Genomic DNA, 21553 nt, shown 5'->3' with positions numbered 1-21553 from the left:
CTAACTTAGGTCACTTTGAGAGGGAGTGTGTGTGTGTGTGTGTGTGTGTGTGTGTGTGTGTGTGTGTGTGTGTGTGTGTGTGTGTGTGTGTGTGTGGTAGGGCCTAGCCTATGTTTGTATACAAACCCACGTCACTATGAGGCAAGGCCCCGCCCCCTCCTCGAACAGGGCTGATGCAATAGGAGGCAGCTTGTGACGGTGAGGTATAAAGAGTCTCGTCCAACCCTTCCTGTATTCAGACAACTGCTCATCATTCAACGGACTCACATCACCGCAGCATCTACACTGTTTCTGTTCTGGAGGAATTTTAACGCTTTTTTACGATCACATCATTCCTGTTGTGCCTATAGTCTTATTGTATTGAGTTATAAATAGAGCCTACTTGAAGAAGCCTGTTTTTCTTTTAATCCATTGAAATACATAGATGTAATTTTGGTCGTTATTTGTAAATATATGCGTTTAAAGTAAAAAATAAAAAATAAATAAAGCTTTTTTTGGAACATTTTTTTCTTCAAAGAGTTTGTCTGATCGATCATCTGCGTTTTGATCACAAGGAATTTACACTCAGACCCTCCCCATTTCATCAAAGGTAAGTTACCGGCAGCATCAGCTCACTCACTGACAACGCGCGCGCGCGCGCACACACACACACACACACACACACACACACACACACACACACACACACACACACACACACACAGACACGCACACGCATGCACGCACACACACACACACACACACACACACACACACACACACACACACACACACACACTGTGTGTCAACATTACACCGGCTATATATTAGGAGGAAACGCGTGTATCCCCTTAATTGGTTATAATAAGCAATAACGTTATAATGCACGTATACACGGCCTAAAATACATAATTTTATCTTTATCTACGGCCTGGTTTTAAAACATATCACCTTACATAACCTCACACAGCCTATACAATACATACAGTGTCATTTCAGACCATTATAGCTACCAGCTATTGGCCCGGCAATCAGGCTAGACGACATGTTCTCTCTATATACAAATGGTTATTATCTTTAATTGGGACTTATTATTTCAATAGGCATGGTGGTGCTGTGCTGTGTAACAGTGTAAGCCTATTTTTTTAATAGGCCAGCTATGTTGTAGTAGGCCTACATTAGAGAGAGTTTATAGGCCATTAGACGCTCGTTCAACTAAATAAATAAATAATTAGTCTAAATGACAGTGATGCTGCAGTGTCGCCTATCTGAGATCCTCAGAAATGAAGAGTACAGGCCTATTATAGCTTCATAAGTGATATGATGAGTGTATGATAATATTGATAAAGTCTTGCGTGTAAATATCGATGTTGTAAGTTCAATAAATATTGGAGTCAGAGAACTGAAATGTAAAGAGCACCGGCTCTGCGGAAAACGACAGAGAGAAGCATCATTGCCCAGGCCATAATAAAGGAGCACGTGCCATTGTTTCCATCTGTGGAACCAGACGTGGAAATAATGTCATTAAAGCCATCTTTGAGGTCTTTTATATAGGCTATAATATAGCCTATCCCTTTGCTGACAGACAGTATAGGCCCTAAAACAAATAAAAAACTAAACTCCATTTATTGACATTTGGGGAGTTCACGCCCTAGCTGTGAGAGGGGCGTCAATGCTATATTTATTTTATTATATTTAAATAATAATAAACGAATGAGCCTATATGGGCTACACTTTGACTTTAGACACTGAAATGAAATATGTGTGCGAGACTTCGTCTCGGATTAGCCTATATTTTGAGCGCAAAGTCAATGGAGCCACACAATGCGGTTTTTGTGTGTGTGTGTGTGTGTGTGTGTGTGTGTGTGTGTGTGTGTCTCATGTCATGCACGCTGTCTGTGTGTGTGAGATGCGCGGTATAGAGTCAGATGCCGGCTCTCTGGTATTTTTCCACTGCCGATGAGTCACCCCCCTCCTTCCAAAACGCGGTGGTCACGTGGTGTCAGATTTATGAGGTGGGCTGCGGCTCCGCTCTGTATAATATTGATTATTCTAAGAGGGCTAACAGTCTGCATATTATCATAGATATTATATAGGTGCATGACGCAGGTCTGGAACGGTGGCATATAGTCTAAAAAACAGTGGTACCCCCAAATTGACACATTTGAAAATATATGCCAGGGACCCCCCATATTGAGAAGATTTGGGCTCTAGCAGTGACTCTCAGCCATTTTAATTTCAAGGACCCCGCAGTATGACCTGAATTAGGCTACGGACCGCCATTTAATGGCATTTCTATCTCTGGGACCCCAATGTGTATATTGTAAAAAGCAAAAAAAAAAAGTCAATGTTCATTTAACTCTGAGACTGTAAAAATTATTCAATTTGCACACTCTCAGAGTTACAGACCCATATAAGGGTCCATTTGGTTCCAAATCCTAGCTGGGGACCCCCTGGAACTCCCTTCTCAAGGACCCCTGGGGGTCCCCAGACACCACTTCTAAAACACGTTAAGACAAACAGCGCACCCCCAGATGAACCGACTTCATTATTATTCACCTTCCTCATTTTTGTGGGACGCTAGCCCCTCCTATGTCCAGCTTTTGGTGTACTGTATAATGTGCAATTGTGCACAAACTTTGTCCTACACAAACATTCCCATTAACAATGAATGGACAATTTTATGTCATAGTGTCATGATGATGACATGACACAAATTGTTATTGGCCGGAATGAGATGTGCCATGACAAGAGGGCCCCTCAATTCATGAAACAACCTCATTTTTACGTGCATAACTGCAGCATGAAAGAACCTCATTTTTACGTGTATAACAGCATGAAAGAACCTCATTTTTACGTGTATAACAGCATGAAAGAACCTCATTTTTACGTGTCTATCCAGGATGAAACAACCTACTATCAAGACAGAGATGAGTAGCTTCAACATCAATCCAGATGAAGACAGCAGCTGCAGCTCCAACAGCAATGAGTACACGTACCACCAGGACTGCCCTAAAAAGATCCCTCTGAGCAGGTACCTGAGCCCGGTTCCTAAAAAGATCCCTCTGAGCTAGGGATGTCCTGATTGTTTTAGTTCCCGATCCAATCCCGATAACACAATTTCTGTGTTAGCCGATACCAAATACAGATACCAGTGTTGTGATCTCGTGTTATGTTTATAGCTATCTAGCTATATATCTCGTGTTGTGTTTATAGCCGACTCCTCACTCAAATGTGCACTTGCAGTTTTGGCAACTCGAAAGCAAACTCCACATGCCCCAACATTTTATTTACCTGACATTGTGTCAACCCCTTACCCCTGCTTCGGATCGGTGCTTAGACTGGCATGTTCGCAGATACCGATATGACCCGATATGACAAATACCGATACACTATCGGGACATCTCTAGTACTCTGAGCAGGTACACCTGAGCCCGGTTCCTGTGCCCAAAAAATATAAAACCACACAATTCCAACATAATGTCACATTTAGATGTAGACATAGCATTCTATAGTGTAGCCTATACTTATAGTTTCATTGTACTGTCAGATGCATGTTGGCTTCTTAGTTTACCTCTGATCCTTGATGGCCATTTCTATGCATTTGAAGCATTACCTGGTGTTGTTCTTGCTTACTGTAAAAGTGGCTCTGGAGTAAGAGCGTCTGCTAAATGCCTAAATTGTATGTAAAAAAAAAAAAGCTAAGCTGTCGTGTTTATGCTGTCTTTGTGTGTGTGTGTGTGTGTGTGTGTGTGTGTGCGCATGTTAATAGCCAATACCACCCTGACATCGATGCCGAGAACCAGAACTTCCTTCCGGGGCAAAACCTTGGCAAGAAGAAGTATGAGACGGAATATGTAAGTGCACTGTCATTCTCTCTAACGTTTTTATATAAGTGCACTGTCACCCTCTGTAATGTTTTTAACAGTTTAGCAAATGTTATAAAACCACATTATTCTACTTGCACTGCTTGTTCTAATGTGATTTGGCGCTCCCTCCAGCACCAGGGCACTGCGTCCTTCGGGATGTCAGTCTTCAACCTCGGAAACGCTATCATGGGCAGCGGCATCCTGGGTCTGTCCTATGCCATGGCCAACACTGGCATCGCACTCTTTGTGTGAGTATATACATCTTTAAATAATAAACACACACATCTAAAACTTTCCAGTGAGACTATCACATCCAAATGATGTGTTCGCTGGGTGTTTTCTACAGAGCGCCCCCTGTTGGGCACAACATGCATTTTTACACTATGGTGAATTGCGCTGTATTAGATCAGGGGTTCCCAAACGTTTCAGGTCGAGACCCCAAAGTGAAATTAGCTCTTTGACTCAAAATATTGAAAACAGCAGATCTACAAGCTGTAGATCGGCTATTTTCACTACTTCTTAAATATTTGTTTTCTAATTTATGGAATTTATTAAGATTTGTCTTTGATTTCTTCATGAAATTACTGAAAAGAAATCATTTAATTTTGTTTCATGAAAATGTTTGCTTTTCCGGTAATGAATTTGAAAATGTTTTGAAATAATAATAATACAAAACAAAATGCAGGAAATGAAAAATAAAGGTTCCACAAACGGGTCCCTTAACCCACTGTTTGGTGACCAGTGCACTCTTAGTGAAGTGCACTAATAATATAGTGAAGTGTGTATAGTAGGGTCAGCGAGGTGTTACTACTACCGTACTCTAACACAATCAGCTTACTCCCTCTTAAGACCTTTACCTGATTCACTCTCTGTGTGCTCAAGCAAACCACAGGGTGGTCACCAGTTAGTGTCCAGGGATGTTTTACTTTCCAAACGCAATGTACTCTTGAATTTTCCGCGTTCCCCTCGATGTGGTCGTGTTTACAAACACCAGGAGAGGTAATGTGAGCAGTGTGCGGTTCGACGGACGTGTGGCCAGGGGGGCATACAACGAGTCACGCACAAAGCACCACCGAGAGAGAGAGGGGAAGCCGCTTAGTGGCCGTAATCCCCCCGCTGCATTGGAGCCAGAGTTATACAAATTAGCCCAAGAGGTACGGTGGTACAGTCCATGCTTCGCACATGAGATCATGAATGGAGCCAACGGCTGGCCCGGCCAGTTGTCAGCCGCCAACTCTAATTAGGGCTCTCTCTCTCTCTCACCGAGTTTGGGAGGGGCCGTCGCCTCATGGAAAAGTTCCATGTTGAGAGACCATTGAATTTAGGAACGTTTCAAAATGTAGGGCAGGAGATTAGGGGCTTCTGTATAGCTCAGAAGCTATTCCATACGGAAGTTCTCAAAGAAAAGACAAATACAGTAGTTCAGGGGGATATTATGTCAACATTCCTAACTATTTAAAAGGTCTCATGGTGGCCGCTAGCAATCTGCCTCACACACAAGAGAACAAATTGACTTTTCTTTTAAGGTCGCCCTGGGTGTATTTGATCGGTCACTGGCACTGCACCCGGGGCGATAAGATAGAAATGATGTAGTATAAGTCAGAGGCGGGTTTAGATCGTGGCTAGCTGAGCACGGCCGACAAAGCCTCGGACCTTCAGGTGGCCGTGGTTTTCCAGTGGCCCCGTGTTTGGATCCCTCGCATTGTGCCGCGCACACGCTTACTGCAAATTCCCAGGAGGTGCAGTGCGTCTGTATTATTTTGCCCCGTGGTGGCTCAAATTTCTGGGAGATTAGTTTTCATTCAGTGCTCATTCCCAGGAAAATGTAGAGGAGAGGTGGGGGAGGGAGGGGGGTGTCCATTGTCCTGTTAACGTTTACCGATGCAGTTTGTATCATAACTGTGACGCACAAGGTTGATTCTTTTGCGCTGATGATCAGATGATCGCGGATGAAAGACTGACCGTGTGAAGGTCATTTACACTGGGCCGTCTGTGTGTTACATAAGAAAAAATAATAATAATACGTTGCAGTTTTATAGCACACATGATTCCATAAAATCTCCTATCCAGTAGCTGTGGGGGAGGGGGTGTATTACCTTTCACATCAAAGTACAGGACATGTGTGAAGCACGGGTTGCCGACAAGAAGTATGTACAGAAATGTGAAACCGAAGGACTACAGCTGACCTTGGGTGTGGTCTGTTGTCGTTGTGTTTGTTTACCGTGGGTTAGAACAATACATTTGTTATTGAACTGGCCTTGCACTTCAATGGGTCTCCAGTATATCGATGGAGGGGACGGTACAGGATTAGCCCTCGAGTGCGAAATGTTGACACCGCTGTAATAATAAGGGGCCGCCGTGCGCCGCTTCGTGCTCGATCAGCACAAACCTGTGCTCGTTATGTGTGAAGTGTTCATGTGGGTTCGTGTGGTGATTTTCATCGAATGTCACACTAAATCATAGTATTTTTATTATTGTTTCGTTACAGGATTCTCCTGGTTTCTGTTGCGATCTTCTCTCTATATTCAGTGCACTTGCTGCTGAAGACAGCCAGTGAAGGAGGTGAGTGTGTGTGTGTGTGTGTGTGTGTGTGTGTGTGTGTGTGTGTGTGTGTGTGTGTCAAATGTGTCTTAACAATCTATTACAATCATTAGTACGTGTGTTTATGTGTTTATAGTATATACCGGTACTTTAGTAAAATCCTGTGTGCACTCTCAGAGTGAAATTAAGGATGAATGACTTTTTAACGTTTATTTTTTATTTTTTGTGTCTTTGGACACTGACAGAGTCACTGGTGTATGAAGAGCTTGGTTACAAAGCCTTCGGCATGACGGGGAAGCTGGCCGCCTCCATCTCCATCACCATGCAGAACATTGGAGGTGAGAATTGAGTCTAACCTGCGTCTGAACTAACCCAGTGGTTTTTGCATACCAAGGTCCATTATTTATTTGGCATTTGAGCCACGAATGACCATTTGAAGACATTTATCCTCTCAGACCCAAACTAATGAATGTTTTCTATATCGTCGGATAAGATTTTGTCCACAATTCCATGGTTTATTGATGTGGCACTGGTACAGTCGGGTACCATAGGAGAGATAACAGGCAAACGCAAAATAACAATAACAATTCTTCTACATTCACTAATTGAATAATTTAACTCTTGGGAGTGTAAAATGAAACCAAATGGACCCGCAAGGGACCCGCAATATTTGGATCCGAGATGTGGTGGAGTAGAAGTAAAAGTACTGGAATTTGGAAATACTCCAGTCAAGTAAAAGTGCAGTAACACTTAAGTTTTACTTAAGTACAGTACTTGAGTAAATGTACTTTCCACTCAACTTCCATTTCTTCTCATCCTCCACAATGTGCTTCTCTATTTTTTGTATTCCTAACTTATTCCTAGCTTATTTACAGTAAAGGTCCCAGTATGTTTATGCGAATGGATATTATGTCTGTCTAAAATGGATCGGTTGGGAGGGGGGAAAACATGCCAGAGATCCCAGCCAGTGATGTCAAAGCTGTGTTTTCGGGTGAACGACGTGGCTTCCCATAAAACGCCTGAGTCATACCACATGCTTGTGTCAAGAATGTCCCTCGGAGCAACTTAGCCTTATATTGCCAAATATATCAGCGGCGCTTATATTTATTCTGTGTTCCACCACCTCAGAAACCGTGTTTTCCCCTCTAATATGTTGTGAGCTTTGTATGTTAGAGTTTTGAAAATAATTCTGAAACGCTTGAGAATTTAATGCCCTGTATATAACGACATGCTGACACCACGCTGTCTCGTGAATTATACAAACTAACCGTGGTGCCATTGTTTCTTGTTTTGCAGCCATGTCAAGCTACCTCTACATTGTCAAATATGAGCTCCCTATTGTCATCATATCCTTCACAGGAGCCAAAGAGTAAGTGATTATGTGTGTGTGTGTGTGTGTGTGTGTGTGTGTGTTGTTCGTGTACGTGTCTTTTGGGTAAATGTCGAGCGCACAAAGTGAAATAAAAAAGAGTGCCCGCCCGGCAAAATGGCCGCGAGTTGTTTTCGAGTACCGAGCGGCGCATGTTGGAAGGTGAAGCAGCGTCTTTGTTGTCCCTCCGTTTGGATAGGGAGGCGAGGAGGGGTGGGTGGGGTGGGGTGGGGTGGGGGGCACTCGGAGCGGCTCGCTCAAAGGCTCCTTTTAGAAGGAGGCATCTGGAAGTACCAGCATGGAGACAGAGCCCAGGATGAGCTCACTAAGAGACCTCAGTCCCGCCATGAAACATTGATGTGGTTTTCCTGCCAGCGCACATACAGTACCACCCCCTAAGTGCTTTTCTCTCTCTCTCTCTCTCTCTCTCTCTCTCTTCTTTTTTTTGCGTGCACTGCAGCATTCTTTTTTATCTCCATGGATATGTTCTTTCCAACTAAATGCCGGAATTAGATTTAAAATGAAATACAAGACAGAAAAGGATATACAAGTGGGAGGAATCGTGGGAACGTGACATTTGTAGACATAATAGCCGACACGTTTCGGCTGGTTTGAGCTACAAGCACAATGTTTGCCTATCATTACCAGTCGAAACGCAAAAGGACGGGAACCCCTTTTGGTGTTCTAAGCATTATGTTATACATTAGCTATTGACAAATAGCTAATGTAAATCGTGTCGCAAATGTGTGAATATATATTCTTTCAGAGCGAATGTTTTTAACTAAAATATTTTATTCTGGCGGTGGGGTCCCTGGAACTACATATTTTCACATGGGGAGGTCCGCAGCCAAATACAGATAATTCTGGGGGTCCTTAACATGAAAAAGCACCACTGACATAGAAACATAGGTTTTTCAGAAAACCTAGGCCTCAGGTCTAAATGGGTAAATATTGTTATGAATAGGGATGGTAGGTTGACATGCTGTTGTTGTTCTGTCTATGTTACTTACAGTGAATGGTACACTAATGTTATATATCTGTGTATGTTACAGTGAATGGTACACTAATGTTATATATCTGTGTATGTTACAGTGAATGGTACACTAATGTTATATATCTGTGTATGTTACAGTGAATGGTACACTAATGTTATATATCTGTGTATGTTACAGTGAATGGTACACTAATGTTATATATCTGTGTATGTTACAGTGAATGGTACACTAATGGAGACTATTTGGTGCTGATTGTGACCGTGATCATTATTCTGCCCCTCTCACTACTGAAGAACCTAGGTAAGCAGTGTGTGTGTGTGTGTGTGTGTGTGTGTGTGTGTCCACATGCTTGCATCAGAGTTACACAAAGCGGATGCCTGTGTAAATACTTGTGTAGGGGGCGAGGCAGCTGAAGCAACACGTGTGTGTGTGTGTGTGTGTGTGTGTGTGTGTGTGTGTGTGTGTGTGTGTGTGTGTGTGTGTGTGTGTGCAAAACCTGTAAATGGGTTGGAGTGTGGTAGCCTAAGCGATAAAAATAAAACACTTTGGGGCTAGTAAAAAAGAAGAATGCAAGTATTCTCTTGAAAATGTAGCGCTGCCCTCTCTCTCACAGCATGCTGCCGTTTTAACGAACGCTCTCTCTCTCGTCTCTCTCCTTCAGGATACCTGGGCTACACCAGCGGGTTCTCCCTCCTCTGCATGGTGTTCTTTGTGATTGTGGTGAGTAAAGACCCTCCATGCTCACATGCACGCAACGCACACTCAACGCACGCACTGCATTGTGTGCGTCCCGTCCTCTTGGTTGCCATGGCGACCGATGATAAATAGGAAGTGGCGTGTTATTAGCTCACTTGTCTGTCTGACCATGCTTTTCCTGTGATGTCACATATTAGACGTGGATTCGTCAGAGTGAGGGCGGGGGGGTGGGGGGGTGCATTGGCAGGTTAACAATGTTGGAAAAAGTACTCAAATGTTTTCAAGTGTCAATACTGCAATGTAGAAATTCTCTGTTACAAGTAAAGGTCTGGTATTCAAAATGGACTTGAGTTAAAGTTGTTTGCATCAAAATGTACTTAAAGTACCAAAAGTAAAAGTACTCATTATGCAGAATGTCCCATTTCACAAGTGTTCAAAATGTATTAAAATCTTTGGAAAATAGCAGATCTACAAGCTTGCGACACGTTGCAAAGAGCTGAAGTTTCAAAAATATTGAACCAATGGAAAGTAGTAAAGAACACTTTAGACAAACGCTCTTAACTCCATTGGACCCTCAAACTGTCTGCTAAAGCAGCTAACTCCATCACCTCTCCCCATCTCATGCAAGTAATTGGCAATACCTATATAAAGTCACAATACCGACTTTGATGAAGGTTTTCTTAATTTCCTGAAGAATGTAGAGATATGCAGAAATGTCTTTGCTTAGATAATATACAAAACAGTAGCTATATTGAACTCAACGATGTCCTGTCCTTCATGTGTGTGTAGGTCATTTACAAGAAGTTCCAGATCCCGTGCCCTTTTGAGAGTGTGGACAACTCAACGTTGAGCAAATCAAGTGAAGTAGTGTGTGAAGTAGTGAACGCCACCATGTCCATGTCCATACTCAACACCACGGTGGGGGACTACATCGACGACTGCTGCACGCCAAAATACTTTGTCTACAACTCTAAGGTAATGAAAGTTCCACCCGAGGTGCAAGCCTGTGTCAGAAACGTTGCTCGTATTTGGCTACAGACCCCCACCCATCTGAAAATATGTTGTTCCAGGGACCTCCCCAGAAGCAAATATTTTAGTTAAAACGTTTGCTGTGAAAGAATACAGTATATATTCAAAGATTTGCGCTACATTTTCACGATAAAGAAAAAAAATAGCAGATCCACAAGCCTGTATGAGCTTGTGGATCTGCTATTTTTCAACAGCTAAAGTTTAAAATATCTCGGGTAACTCTCAGGCAGCAAAGCTCCCCCGAGGTGCAAGCTCGTGTCAGAAACGTCGCTGTGTGACAGACGTGTTGCAACGTGTAACACACAGCGATATCGTGTTATTTTGGAGGCCGTTGAAAACGTATCCATTGTTCTTTGTAACACGGATTACGTTACATGACGAGTCGTCTGTACACTTCATCTTCGACTTTGTGGCTGACATTTTATACTGTATGGTCGTTGTTGCTTTGTTTCAGACCGTGTACGCAGTGCCCATCCTGACATTCGCCTTCGTCTGCCACCCTGCCATCCTGCCCATGTACGAGGAACTGAAAGAGTGAGTGTCTTTTTCCTGTCTAGCGCACGCATGCACGCAAACGCACACACACATCCTTACCCAAACCCAAACATTACTAGCTTTGTGTGTGTGTGTGTGTGTGTGTGTGTGTGTGTGTGCGTTTGCTTTTCAAACAATAGTTGGACGTCACAGGCAACCTTCTAGTTAGACAACAGGAAAGTGTTGAGTCTAACCTATCGAGACCATCTGAGACCATATTCTACAAATGTCTTGTCTGGAAAAACCTGTTTCTATATCAGTGGTTCTCGAACTATTTCATGCCAAGGACCCCAAAAAATATATGTATTTGGCCGCCGACCCCATCTGAAAATATGTTGTTTCAGGGACCCCCCCCCCCCCAGAAGCAAAGATATGAGTTAAAAACGTTTGCTATATAAAGAATATATATTCAAAGATATGCACATTTTCAAAAATTGCAAATCCACAAGCTCGTAGATTTGAGCTTGTGATCTGCTATTTTTCAACAGCTAAAGTATAAAATAATGTTTTAAAGTGGTTGAAAGCTAAACGTGACACAGATGCGTTCCAGGTCTCAATGGGCTAAAACCTCTCCCTTCCATCTCCTCTCCTCTCACCTCTTCCAGTCGCTCCCGCAGAAAGATGCAGGGCGTCGCCAACGTATCCTTCCTGTCCATGTTCATCATGTACCTGCTGGCAGCGCTGTTCGGATACCTCACCTTCAACCGTGAGTCTTCTTCTTCTTACAAAAGCACTGCAAACTGCAAAAGAATTTAAAAAAAATGCAGCTCAAATGAAAAGGAAAAGAAAGAGAATGTGTCACTGTACATTTTGCACATACTGTACATGAAATGTTGTAATCTGCATTGAAGCCATCCAAACTATCGGGAGCAGTAGATGATTGATGTGACATCACATTAGCAGTTAAGAGTGATCAAATATAATATATAATATTTTTATGATTAAGCATCCTATACCAGTGTTGCTCAGTGTTCAAATAATGATTTTGTGGCAGGGACCCCCATAGAAGATTTGTCAACATTATTTTGACAACATTATTTGAAAATATCCGATCTATAAGTTCACAGCGTGCCCAAACAAACTGAAATAATAAATAGGCCTTAAGTATTGAAACCCTGTTTAAACCTGTAACGCGTCAACTTAAGGACCCCACTTTGAGAACCAGTGTACTACATATGTATACGATATTGAACCAGTGGACCACTATCAGTGTTCATACATTATTGAAGCAGCTTCACATAGTGTTGGACGAATGCCAACACTTTAGGAAGTGTAGTGTAGTAGATTCATTGACTCCCTCCAATGTACGGGTCACATTCGGCCACATTCGGCTGTCCTTGAAACGACCCGATTGCAAAACGTCAGACAAAGTTTGCAGGAGTCACAATGGGTTCCAAAGTAAACAAAAAAAAAGGATATCAGTAGCTTCTTCCAAATGTTTTGGGGACTGTGTGCGTGCGTGCGTGTGTGTGTGTGCGTGCGTGTGTGTGTGGGGGTGTGTCTGTTATGTAAGCCTGATGTGATAATAAAACAGCTGTGCCCGTGATGTGCTTGTGAGCTGTGTGGCGTTTTGCGGGTGTTTGTTGTGGCAGGAACATCGTGATACTGTACGTGTGTGCAGACGTGTTCCTAGAAATGTAAACTGGTTATGCAAGGTCAGATAGTGAGGAGGAAGAGAAATAATACGTTCTCAGCCGACAAAGTGGGGAAAAAACCTGGTGTTCGTGAGAAACTCACAAGTACACCCAACTTGACCCAAGATAGCTGATGGAAAACGATAACTTATTTAGCCAGGGTCAAGTATAGTACACTGCATGTAGGGTACCAGTTGGAAATAAATTAGATAATCACAGGGGGAAAAAATAATATTTGCCAGATAATTAAGCTTTACAGACTGTAGATGCCGTTGTCCGGATGGGACACACTCATCCATGTTTTAATCTAGCTCTGACGAGGACAGTTTCATTCCAAACCAACAACAATGTGTCGTAGAACCTAGGGTTCCTTGAGGGAGTTCCAGGGGGTCCACAGATAAATGATAGATAGTTAGGACTTAGGAGCCAAATAAACCTTTATAGGTCTGTAACTCGGTAGGTCTGTCTGGGGGGGGGTCCTTGAAATTAAAATGCCACAGGAAAAGAATCACTGCTAGAGTTGTACAAATCTTCTCTTATGGGGCGTCCCTGGCATATCTCTTCAACTAGCTTATATTTTTTGCAGCAGCTACAAATGTTGGATGTATCTTTGTATCTTGATGTCACTGGCTTCCATTGACTATGAATGGTAGTCTGTATCTTCTTTGCATCTGCCCATGTGAACGCACCAGAGGGCATCTTGTGACGTCTGTCTCTCTATGCCTGTCTGTCTGTCTGTCTGTCTGTCTCTCCTCTCCCTTTCCCGTGCAGTGAAAGTGGAGCCAGAGCTGCTCCATACTTACTCCAAGGTGAAAGGGACCGGTGTGATCCTGCTGATCGTTCGCCTGGCCGTGCTCACCGCCGTCACACTCACTGTCCCCGTGGTGCTGTTCCCCGTAAGTACGCCCTCCCTCACCTCACTGTTCCCCGTAAGTAGTAGCCTGGAAACCAGACAAATGCCACAGGACAAAAATAATCCATGTTGAGATTGGTCTGGCTCACCCCAGAGTTGTGGGTGACAAATCAGGGCCCATTATTCAAAGTGAGACTTCTTTCTACGCAGAAATATTAGCCTGGCCACGCCGAGAGAAATGTGTCACAAATCACCTTTTTGACACATTTTGTAGAATCCAAATAAAATAAAATCTAAAATTTGGCACGGACAAGACCAAGTCTTTGCCACGGACACATTTGTCCATGTACGGACATGTTGGTGACCTCCAAGTAGAAGTGATTTAGCACTTTATGACAATATTTATATTGTTCAAAACATCTGTAATGTGTGGTCTAGGACTCTCTAGTTTTTACTTATTATTCTCAATTTATGAAATCATAATAATACCGTACAGTCTATATTTCAGTATATTCCATAGCACAGTGACAAGCATACATACATGGCTGAATTAGACTCCTGACCCATTTTCTCTGTCTCTTTTGTCCAGATCCGTACCTCTGTCAACGCCCTGCTGTGTGCGTCCAAGGAGTTCAGCTGGGTCCGTCACACCGCAATCACCATCATCCTTCTGGCCGGAACCAACCTTTTGGTCATCTTCGTCCCCACCATCAGGGACATATTTGGCTTCGTTGGTGAGTGGTCTGCGTATCTATCTGTGTGTTGTGTGTGTGTGTGTGTGTGTGTGTGTGTGTGTGTGATGTGTGTGTCTGTGTGATGGAGAGGAATTGAAGTGCAGAGGGAGAATGCATTACTGTATGTTGCATCACGCTGTAGTGTGCTAATGCCATTGTTAAAACGACTGTCCTTTCCTTACCCAGGTGCCTCGGCTGCAGCCATGCTCATCTTTATCCTGCCGTCGGCGTTCTACATCAAACTGGTCAAGAAGGAATCCATGAAGTCTGTGCAGAAAATTGGGGTAAGAAGAATGAAAAGTTCTTTAGACTAATAGAACCGCGGCACCGCATATGTTTAAGAAACTGAATTTGCAGGATTTAGATTTTTTTTTTAAACACAAATGTTGTGACTATTCACAGCATGTTATGCCGATAGTGGTCATTCTTATAAGTCCGACCTCCCGTTAGTCCGACCTATGTGGCCGGTTAAGACTGAGGTTAGGGGCCCAGGCCGTAGCGTAACGGTCTGGGCACCGGACTGGTGATCCAGTCGCAGTGTGCCGCAGGTTCGACTCCCGAACCCGACACGGCCTTTACCGCATGTCATCCCCCCATCTCTCTCCCGTTTCCTGTCAGCCTACTATCTGTCCCTTAAAAAATCAATAAAAGGCGTAAGCCGCAAAAAAATATCTTAAAAAAAAAAAAAGACTGAGGTTAGGGTTAGTGACCTATGTGGCCGGTTTAGACTGAGGTTAGGGTTAGTGACCTATGTGGCCGGTTTAGACTGAGGTTAGGGTTAGTGACCTATGTGGCCGGTTAAGACTGAGGTTAGGGTTAGTGACCTATGTGGCCGGTTTAGACTGAGGTTAGGGTTAGTGACCTATGTGGCCGGTTAAGACTGAGGTTAGGGTTAGTGACCTATGTGGCCGGTTTAGACTGAGGTTAGGGTTAGTGACCTATGTGGCCGGTTAAGACTGAGGTTAGGGTTAGTGACCTATGTGGCCGGTTAAGACTGAGGTTAGGGTTAGTGACCTATGTGGCCGGTTAAGACTGAGGTTAGGGTTAGTGACCTATGTGGCCGGTTAAGACTGAGGTTAGGGTTAGTGACCTACAGTATGTGGCCGGTTAAGACGGAGGTCAGGGTTATGGATTTGGGATAGTGTTAGTTCGGAATTATGGGAGGTCGGAAATATTGAGAGGTATTGAGAGGAATAATGACGTTGTTATTTTTGGTCCACTCTCTAGGCCACCATCTTCCTGATCTGCGGCTTCTTCGTGATGATCGGCAGCATGACGCTCATCATTCTGGACTGGATACACAACGCCAGCTCCTCCTCGGAAACCTCCGGCAGCCCCGCGACCCCACACTAAACGTGACCCGGTGCCGCCGCTCGCCTGGCCTGCCTGGGGCAGAGCAGCCGCGACAGCAGTGCTAAAAGCAGTGCTACGTTGCTAAAAAAACAAAACCTAAAGACTTATAAAAGACTGCACCCCACGACGAGGAAGAGAGGACGTCACGAAAGAAGGACAAATATTGAACAACAAGTAAAAACAAAACAAAATGCTCAGCTTCAACACCTGAGCAATAGACCATGCCATTCTGAGAGAATGTATTCTAACTTTGTACAGTATGCTGTTTTTAGACCACAAAGATGGTGTGTTTTTTTGCTTGTTTTATTTTATTTTCCTTTTTACGGTTAACTCTTTGTTTTGTTATTGTTCTTCGGTTACGTTCTTTTTTTGTTCTCTCGACGTTACTTTTTTTGTAGTTTATGGTACACGTTTTAAAAGCAAACAAACAAAAAACAATTGAAGGTGCCTCGGACAAGGACGATTTATTGGTCATAGCGATTCAACTGCAGCTTATATTAAGGTACGGTGAGTGTGTGTGTGTGTGTGTGTGTGTGTTTGTGTCAACTGTGACTGGCTGTCATCTAAAAAATGCTCAGCAACTGATTCTAACCGTACGAGAAATGTGAACCTCCCGACAGAGACTGACTAGAGGCAATAGACTTGAAAGTAGATTCTACTCAAAGGGCAATTAAGTTCCTTCTGTTATTCTTTTTGGTTGTTTTTGCCAAAAAAAAAAAAAACGTATTTGTAAAATATCTTTGTATATTGAAAAGCACTTACCGTACAGCACACTTGTGAAGAAGAAGAAGAAGAAGAAATGGTCATTGTCATGGATTAGGCCCACTAGAATGCCTATCAGTATTTGTACCAAGGCTTTGTGACCTTGCTTAAATAGTGTCAGCTTTTACTTGTAAAATTGCATAGTGTCATTCAACAACAAAAAAACCTGCCTTCTCAACCCAACACTGGGAGCTGCGAAATATCGAATGGAGTCTCTTCAAAACTGTATTTACTCATCATCTACTGAAGACCATGTTGGAAGGTGTGTGTGCAGCCAACAACACTACTGCTTAAAAGCCAAATTTATACTCCGTAGCATGATGCTCGCCAAAAACAACCGTGATCGTCAAGCTATGACGATGGGTTCTCGTCGGCAAGCGACACTGCTGCGCGACGGATTATAAATGAAGCTTTATAGAGATCTGAGGTGTCTTTACGTCCCCCCAGGTCCAACTCCCTTACAGTAGGGGATAATTATGTACAAAAAATGTTTTTTTCTTCATGGGAGAATACTTGGATTTTGACCACATGCAGTGGTTATAATAATGTATCTATCTGTTGGAACTCACGGAACAATGTAGGCTATAGGCTACTCCCCGGCAGCAAGGCCGCACACAACCAAATACATTGTCGATTGTTACATGAAATGACTTCCGACTTCCATCGCAAAGCTTTGGGACGGCGTCACATTTTCAGTGTTTTTTGTGTTTTTCCCATATGGATTTGCAGATTTGTGCTTTATAAATGTACCACCGGTAAAACTTGAGAGCTTGGCGAGGACGAGGGCTTTGACTGCTCGACAAACTTGTCACGTCCCGGGCCTGTCACCTTGTTTGTGGCGGCTCACAGTGCTTCCACCGCTAACTTAAAAATACATCATTCAAGCTGTTATTGTCCAACTATTTATGGAAAACCATGAAATCAATGTAATTTAATCTATTTTACTATATTTATATATTGTATGTGTATATATATGTATATATCTATTGAGTTTAAAGTGTACATACGCTTTTTTGTGACGTTTTTTTTTTCTTTTGCTATTTTAACGCATTGGAAGTGTAAACAAAAAAGAAGATGGTGTATTATTCTGTTCATTGATTTTTAGCCTCAAGCTTTCGTCTCTGATACCATTGACTAAGTTGGCCCACTTTGCTGATATTGTGAAAGCCCATGTTCGTTGTGGAAGCTATATACCAACCCAGCGGTGGTTAGTTAGTCTGTGTAGACATGCCTTGGTTTTTTAAATTCTTTTTCTGCCCCTGAAAGTAATATCCTATACCAACTGTATGACACCACCACGTTACCCAAGCGCACATCTTCGAGGGTGACCACGGCCATCATCTCGTGACCTCAGGAGCAAAGAGAGGGCGTCGCCCACCAGTGTTACACTCTTGTTTCAATGAAACACTATGTACATCCTGTAATTATTGTCCAATTAAAAAAGTCAAAGATAATCTCTGACATCTTACCCCTTGCGTTGGTGGTTTTTTTGGGTCACAGTGTCACGATTGTGATTTGTGGTGGTGGTGGGGGGTGGTGCCAGTGTGCCAGGTCAGTGAGTGAGTGTGTACCTTGAAAGGGAACCAGGTCAAATGCTCAACCGCAAACCGAGTCTCGGGTGCTTCTGTCCTGATTTGGGAAGATATTAAACACAGAGAAAACTCAGCAAAACATCACAGATAAAACCAATAGGCCTACTGTTTGACTACAAACTACAAAGTTTGCATTCAGTAGGTATCTAATTATACCCAAAGAGAGTGGCCCTATCTTTCGAAACCCCTTACCCCTTATCTTCTTTGCCTTTTTTTACTATTTTGAAAAACTTTATAAAATTGTTCAACTAGCCTATCTACATCGACATGTTGTGAGCTTGTAGATCGGCTATATAAAATAAGGGATGGTGCAAGATATAGCCCTATAGGGTTAATCAGTTGTGAAACAACTGCAATCAACTAGTATGAATGCAATGGCTGCCACAATCTCTTTCTGTAGAAATGTCGTAAAATGTTGCAAATTCACTGATCTTGTTGATATAAAACATATTCCAAATACACCAATAAATAATATAAACATTAGCTTTGTTACTGGTAAAACTGATGTGACAATACAGCTAATTTTGATTCTGAATAACACACTCCCAAACTCCCAGGGTCCAGAATTTTACTTAAAGGACCACTTCACCACTTTTCAACCTATCTTCATATAATCTGTCCTATAATGTTCATGATGAAATACCACAACAATTTTCTACTACATCATCGTTAGGCATATTTGTATTATCGTGAGATTCCATTATCGCATACCGTTTCTATTAGCATGTCAATGGTGGACGACAGCTTTCTGAACTGACCACAGCCCTCCTATGAGACACAGACCGAGTAGAAAATACTTTATCATGAACATTAGTGAGGACAATTACGTATTATGAAGATAGGTTGAAAAGTGAAGTGGTCCTTTAACACTGTAAAAAAAGTGTTTACTCTGGTCTGGTTTTTTATATAAAACATATTTCAAACAATCAAATGTACAATTTTAACATTACAGTAAAATTCCCCAAGCAGTGTGTGAGTCTGAACTCATGACTCAAGATGGGATTATCATTTTTTTGGACAAGCCTGCCCCCTGATGGAGAAAACGCAAAATGCATCTAATGAAAGCCATTTGTATATTTGTCTCCACCGCACCGAAGGCATGGGGAGAGTATGTTTTGCACTGTCCGTCCGTCTGTGTACAGCTAATCTCCAGCACCGTTAACCCAGTCAATTTTGCACACACACTCCCTGGATGCCAACGATGAACCTCTGCCCCAAATTTTCCAGAACGGCCTGTTATAGCGCCACCAGGAGGCCGACTTTAGTAAAACAATTTTTTTGATATTACTCCTCCAGATTCTGTCCAAAAATCCCGCAAATCGTTACACAGTATCTCTAGTCATGTGTTCAAGACGGATCTGTCCGATATTTCATAATCCATAAATTGACTAACATTGACTTTCAAATTTTGCAGGACTGTTTTGAATTAAAAGGAATGAAAAGGGTAGCCTATATAGAATATATTTGAGTCAATAGAATCACACAGTGTCACAGTGAAGTAACAGAAATGTTATTTATAATAATCACAAATTAAATGGTTTATAATGTATTTATAAATGTATCACTAAGACGATGCCCATTGGGAACAGTGCAATGCGAGTCGTACCTGTGTGTTGTGTCCAGTGTCAGGTTACCTGTTGCACCCAATATCAGGCAGCTTGTGACGTAGACTCTATGACTTCTTATTGGTGTCATCATGCAGGGATCTCATAAAAGGGACACACACATATACAGAGACCTCCATATAGGCCTATAGGCCTTAAATATAACTGACAGACAAACAGATACAGATATGTCTGGAGTTTTGTTTCTGGACAAAGGGTGATTGAATTATGTTGGTGTACATATTATGACTATTATGATTACCTTGAAGCTGATTGTTTTTTTTTTTGTGGCTTTTGTATACCCCATTAAGACCAGGAATGCATCTGTGTCACCTTAGTTTATAACCATTATGGTTAAAGTTAACCATCATTTTAAACTGTAGCTGTTCAAAAACAGCAGATCTACAAGCTCATAGCGCAGCACCGTGTGTCACACTATGAGCTTGAATATTTGAATATTCTTTCACAGTGAACGTTTTTAACTCATATTCTTTACATCTGGGGGATCCCTGGAACAACACCTTTTTCAGATGGGGGTCGGCGGCCAAATACATAGGCTATAATATTTGGGGTCCTTGACATGAAATTGTTTGAGAACCACTGTCATAGAAACATGTTTTTCAGAAAACTGTTAGGATTTAGAAGATAGGTAGAATCAGGTAGAATCTGGTCTTGGGTCTCAATGGATATATATAATACCAACTCCACTGCATGGCACACTAGCCTACATGTAAACATAAAAAACCCAATGCACTGTACTGTATTTCCATGTACATGTGCTGTGGTTGGAGATGGTCTGCATATTCAACTCAGTGGTTGTACTCAAACTGTTTTCAGCCCGGGACACCCATCCTGACAAGCACTCGGAATGTCATTTTGTTTGGCTCTAGATCATGGGGTTTCGACCTATTTTTCATATCAAGGGCAGGCCCATTATTTATTCCGGCATTTGAGCCATGGACCACCATTTGATGAGATCTGTGTATTGATGTTGGTACCTCTAGGAGAGAGAACAGGCAAACGGATCAAAATAACAATTATTCTATATTCTCTAATTGTGTAGACTTTTTGTAAGTTAAGTAATGCAGATATTTCAAGAGTTAAAGATCTATAAGGGTCCATTTGGTTACCAACTCTCCATCATTTAGCTGGGGCCCACCTGGAACCCCCTCAGGGGCCACTGGTTGAAAACCACTGCTCTAGATAAATAGTGGGAAAAGGCCAAACGACAAGCTCAGAATGACTCCAAACGCTTGTAGCTCAGCTATTTAAAAAACAAAACACACCTGTGTGAACTGAGTGGTGCAACTCCCCTCTCTCTCTCATTAGCAGGCAACAGTACAGCACTCTCTCTCTTTAAGGCACAACAGCGCCCCTGGTACTAATAGTCATACTCATGCTCATTAACACATAGGCAGACATGGACATTGCTGTTCCTTGCACAACTCAATAATTGACTTTCTTATATTATTTGACAATTTAGACAGTTTGAACAGTTTTTATAGTAGTTTGTTAGGTAATAAGGTCTTACAACAGTGTTCAATACAAGTTATTTAAATCAGAAGTGGTGGAACTTTTTTACTTAAGTAAAAGTCAATCAAATTGCAGTAAAATCAATACTGCAATTTAGAAAGTGCTCATTGTGCAGAAATGTCTGATGTTTTCAAAATAGCAGCTCTACATGCCAATGCGACGCATTGGGAGCTTGTAGCTTCAGCTATTTTCAAATGGCCGAAATGTATGCAGGGCTAAATCGGTCAATGCATGTTTTGTAATAATAATCCAAATCTATAAAGTAACTATATTAACTAGTTTTCAAATAATTGTAGTGGAGTAAAGTACAATATTTACCTCTGAGATATAATGAAGTAAAAGTACTGGAAATTGGAAATACTCACATAAAGTATAACATACCTCAAAATTGTACTTGAGTAAATGTACTAAGTTACTTTCCACCACTGTTGGACATCACTGCAATTCAACCTCTCGGCCTGTAGAGGGCGCCAACA

At 42.3% G+C, this 21553-nt stretch overlaps 1 protein-coding gene across 2 annotated transcripts; it reads left to right on the top strand.

Moving 5' to 3' along the window:
• Nucleotides 1–262: 262 nt before the first annotated feature.
• Nucleotides 263–17816, top strand: slc38a2 (solute carrier family 38 member 2). 2 transcript variants are annotated; one of them, XM_083757587.1, is made up of 16 exons: nt 263–589; nt 2882–3013; nt 3752–3836; nt 3981–4096; nt 6337–6410; nt 6635–6727; nt 7686–7758; nt 8971–9053; nt 9415–9473; nt 10239–10424; nt 10933–11012; nt 11618–11718; nt 13418–13542; nt 14089–14233; nt 14420–14517; nt 15461–17816. In XM_083757587.1, the coding sequence occupies exons 2-16, from the start codon at nt 2883–2885 to the stop codon at nt 15584–15586; spliced, it is 1575 nt and encodes a 524-aa protein (XP_083613713.1). In that variant the 5' UTR covers nt 263–589; nt 2882; the 3' UTR covers nt 15587–17816. The 2 variants fall into 2 exon arrangements, with proteins under 2 accessions (XP_083613713.1, XP_083613714.1); XM_083757588.1 differs by lacking the exons at nt 263–589; nt 2882–3013 and adding an exon at nt 3037–3050 and having other exon boundaries at nt 3750–3836.
• The last annotated feature ends 3737 nt before the right edge of the window (nt 17817–21553 follow it).

This window comes from Protomyctophum parallelum (assembly GCF_964188405.1).
Source record: "Protomyctophum parallelum genome assembly, chromosome: 22".
In the NCBI taxonomy this organism is placed as follows: Eukaryota; Metazoa; Chordata; class Actinopteri; order Myctophiformes; family Myctophidae; genus Protomyctophum; species Protomyctophum parallelum.
Note: the sequence above shows the minus strand (reverse complement) of the source record. Positions and strands in the feature narration are given on the sequence as shown.

Coding starts and splice junctions, on each gene's coding strand:
- slc38a2 (XM_083757587.1), top strand. CDS start 2,883: ATGAAACAACCTACTATCAAGACAGAGATGAGTAGCTTCAACATCAAT. Junction 6,411..6,634: donor GAAGACAGCCAGTGAAGGAG/GTGAGTGTGTGT, acceptor GGACACTGACAG/AGTCACTGGTGTATGAAGAG. Junction 11,013..11,617: donor ATGTACGAGGAACTGAAAGA/GTGAGTGTCTTT, acceptor CACCTCTTCCAG/TCGCTCCCGCAGAAAGATGC.